Source organism: Octopus bimaculoides, chromosome 1 (genome assembly GCF_001194135.2).
Source record: "Octopus bimaculoides isolate UCB-OBI-ISO-001 chromosome 1, ASM119413v2, whole genome shotgun sequence".
NCBI classification, from domain to species: Eukaryota; Metazoa; Mollusca; class Cephalopoda; order Octopoda; family Octopodidae; genus Octopus; species Octopus bimaculoides.
The window spans coordinates 39913849-39916694 of NC_068981.1; the positions used below are offsets into that span (position 1 = coordinate 39913849).

Consider the following 2846-nt stretch of genomic DNA (forward strand, 5'->3'; position numbering starts at 1 on the left):
TATATATAAATAATGTATGCATATGTCTATACATATGTATATCATGTATGTATGTATGTATATGTATATGTATATGTATGTATAATCTTTCATTTCCAGAGATGTCCGTCTAACACCCGAAATTGTGAATAGAGAGTTAGCAATTCTGAGAGAACTCGCCCAACCAGAAAGCGAGGTGTGTGCACTGGAAAGCATAAAGTTTTATGGTAAGTAAGATGCTTTTTGAGTAATTTCTGTGGAGATGTGAAGTGGCAAGGCGGTGAGGTCACGGAAAACGCTTTATAGCATCACTGGTTTATTTTTTCGATTTGGCATCAGCTAACTGCCTTTCTTTTCCTTCCTGTTGCCTGTGAAAAGGACAGCTGGTTTTTAGACTTACATAACCTTGGAAGACCGCAAGGCAGTGAAGTCATCTACTGCGTTTTGATGACACTGTTTATTATGACAGTAAAATGACAATCTTTTTTTTTTTCATCAATCATATTCATACATGATTCATCATTCAACGTCATTCATTGTTCCCCATGCATCAATCATCACTCATTTATCATTCGATTTCTTTTGTCAGTCAGCTTATGTTGTTCACTTTCATTCTCATCCATCTTTTACAATTCACCTTTAGTCATCATTGTTCGTCTACATTTATCATTAAACTTCTCCGTTCAGCATCATCATTCATTGCCATTTGCTTCTCTTCTTCAGCTATCATTTATTATTATTATTATTATTATTGTTGTTGTTGTTGTTGTTGTTGTTGTTGTTGTTGTTGTTGTTGTTGTTGTTGCTGTTGTTGTTGTTGTTGAGTGAGAGAGCAGCGCATGCAATCAAAATGACACTGAGGTAAAATATACGAAGCCCATTATACCCATCATGACTACTCGCCTTATAATGGTAGACCAGGCACATGCCTCACAACCATATGTGCGCGACATGGTGATCTCATATCAAGATAAACAGCGCATGGCCTTACAGATGGCACCCAGTTAGAATTTTCTTCAGGTTGAGTAGGCCATCCCGTTCAGAAGGTCCCTGAATAAGGTTTATTTAAAGATGATAAACGAAACACTCATGTTTCCAAAAGTGAATTATCCAAACCCCAAAGAATTCCTTTCAACACATGGCTATGATGCTCTCCCACTACTTCTGCTCGTGATCAGAGACTATTATTATTATTATTATTATTATTATTATTATTATTATTATTATATGAGCGGCGAGCTGGCTGAATCGTAGCACGCCGGACAAACTACTTAGCGGCATTTCGTCCGTCTTTACGTTCTGAGTTAGAATTTCACCGAGATTGACTTTGCCTTTTATTCTTTCGGGGTTGATAAAATAAGTACCAGTTGTACAGTGGGTCAATGTAATTGACTTACCCCACCCTGTACCAAAATTTGGCCTTGTACCAAAACTTGAGCTCATTATTATTATCATTATTATTATTATTATTATTATTAGTAGTAGTAGTAGTAGTAGTAGTAGTAGTAGTAGTAGTAGTAGTAGTAGTAGTAGTAGTAAAGGAAATCATTATTTTTGTTGATGTTATCATCATCATCATTATCATCATTATTATTATTATTATTATTATTATTATTATTATTATTATTATTATTATTATTATCATTATTATCATTATTATTATTATTATTATTATTATTATTATTATTATTATTACAATTCTTATTATTATTCAGAGAGTAACGTGGAGTACATATACAGCACAGGGTGCCGTGCCCCTCTCTCCCGGCAGATCTATGGAGATATCTGCTATCTTGAAGTGAAACCGATCGGCAAGGCACCACTCTACATCACTGCCAGCAGCCATGGCTATTTTTTGAATAATGTAAGTAGATCGTTTTGTTATTGTTTTTACTACTGCTATTGTTGTTATTGTTGTTTTATGCAGCGTTAAATCAACCATTAAGCAAAATAAGGGGACACCACAGAAAAGGTAAATGGTTTACGGCACGAAAGAAATCACTTTAAATTTGCTTGAATAATATTCGAAGTGGTTTATATGATCATAAATATAATTTCACAGTGTTTATATCGCCTCTCATACCTCCTGACATTTTATAATTTATTCCTCATGAAAAATGTCCATCGTTTGGGTATCCTGGATTTCAGCTGCATAGAACCTCTGCATTATACTCTTCCGTATTGGATTACTATGTGGTATGGTAGCCGGGTCCACTAGAGGAACTTTCTGTGATAGCCACAAAGAATTCTATAGATCAAATATATTGCACTACAAATATAAGTGTTGTTAAAAGCTTGCTTCCCGACCACATGGTTCCGGAGAAAACGAGAAGAAAACAACACGAAGCAGGTTGATGCAAAAAGTGGAACGATAAGAAAGGAAAGAAATAAAATCAAGATTCCCGTCCTGTCTGATTGCAGAAACCACAATTGCAGCTAGTGCAGAAGATGCCAAAGTCTGCGAAACAGTTACTCAATCTGGAGCGGGTGATGTCCACCCATTCGACAAAACAAAATTTGTCCATGTGTTTGCACCTGCTAAAAATTTCAGATATGGAATTAAGCACTGTGATAGAATTTTTGGATCTAAAGAAAATATGTCATTTTTCTCCCATGCATAAGTTGCATTTCTTAGAATCATCAATATACATCTAACGCATAAACAGAGCTGGAAAGATTGCTTGGAAATACATGACATGCTTTATAAATCTGTCAATTTAAAGTATTGTAAAAGCATGAAACTATTAGTAGCTCGTTCGTAATGTGTATTAAATTGATATTTATCTCTCACTGGATGGAGTACTTTTTTTATTGATTTCACCTATACTGGATTTATAAACTATATATATGTATATATATATATATAT

At 34.5% G+C, this 2846-nt stretch overlaps 1 protein-coding gene across 1 annotated transcript in view; it reads left to right on the top strand.

Annotated features, from left to right (window-relative positions):
* LOC106872633 (outer dynein arm-docking complex subunit 2) overlaps nucleotides 1-2846 on the top strand; it is a 133563-nt gene that overhangs the window by 36730 nt on the left and 93987 nt on the right. Inside the window, exons 2-3 of the mRNA XM_014919693.2 lie at nucleotides 100-206; nucleotides 1695-1843. Coding sequence (XP_014775179.2) covers nucleotides 100-206; nucleotides 1695-1843 — 256 coding nt within the window. The remainder of the gene's footprint in view (nucleotides 1-99; nucleotides 207-1694; nucleotides 1844-2846) is intronic.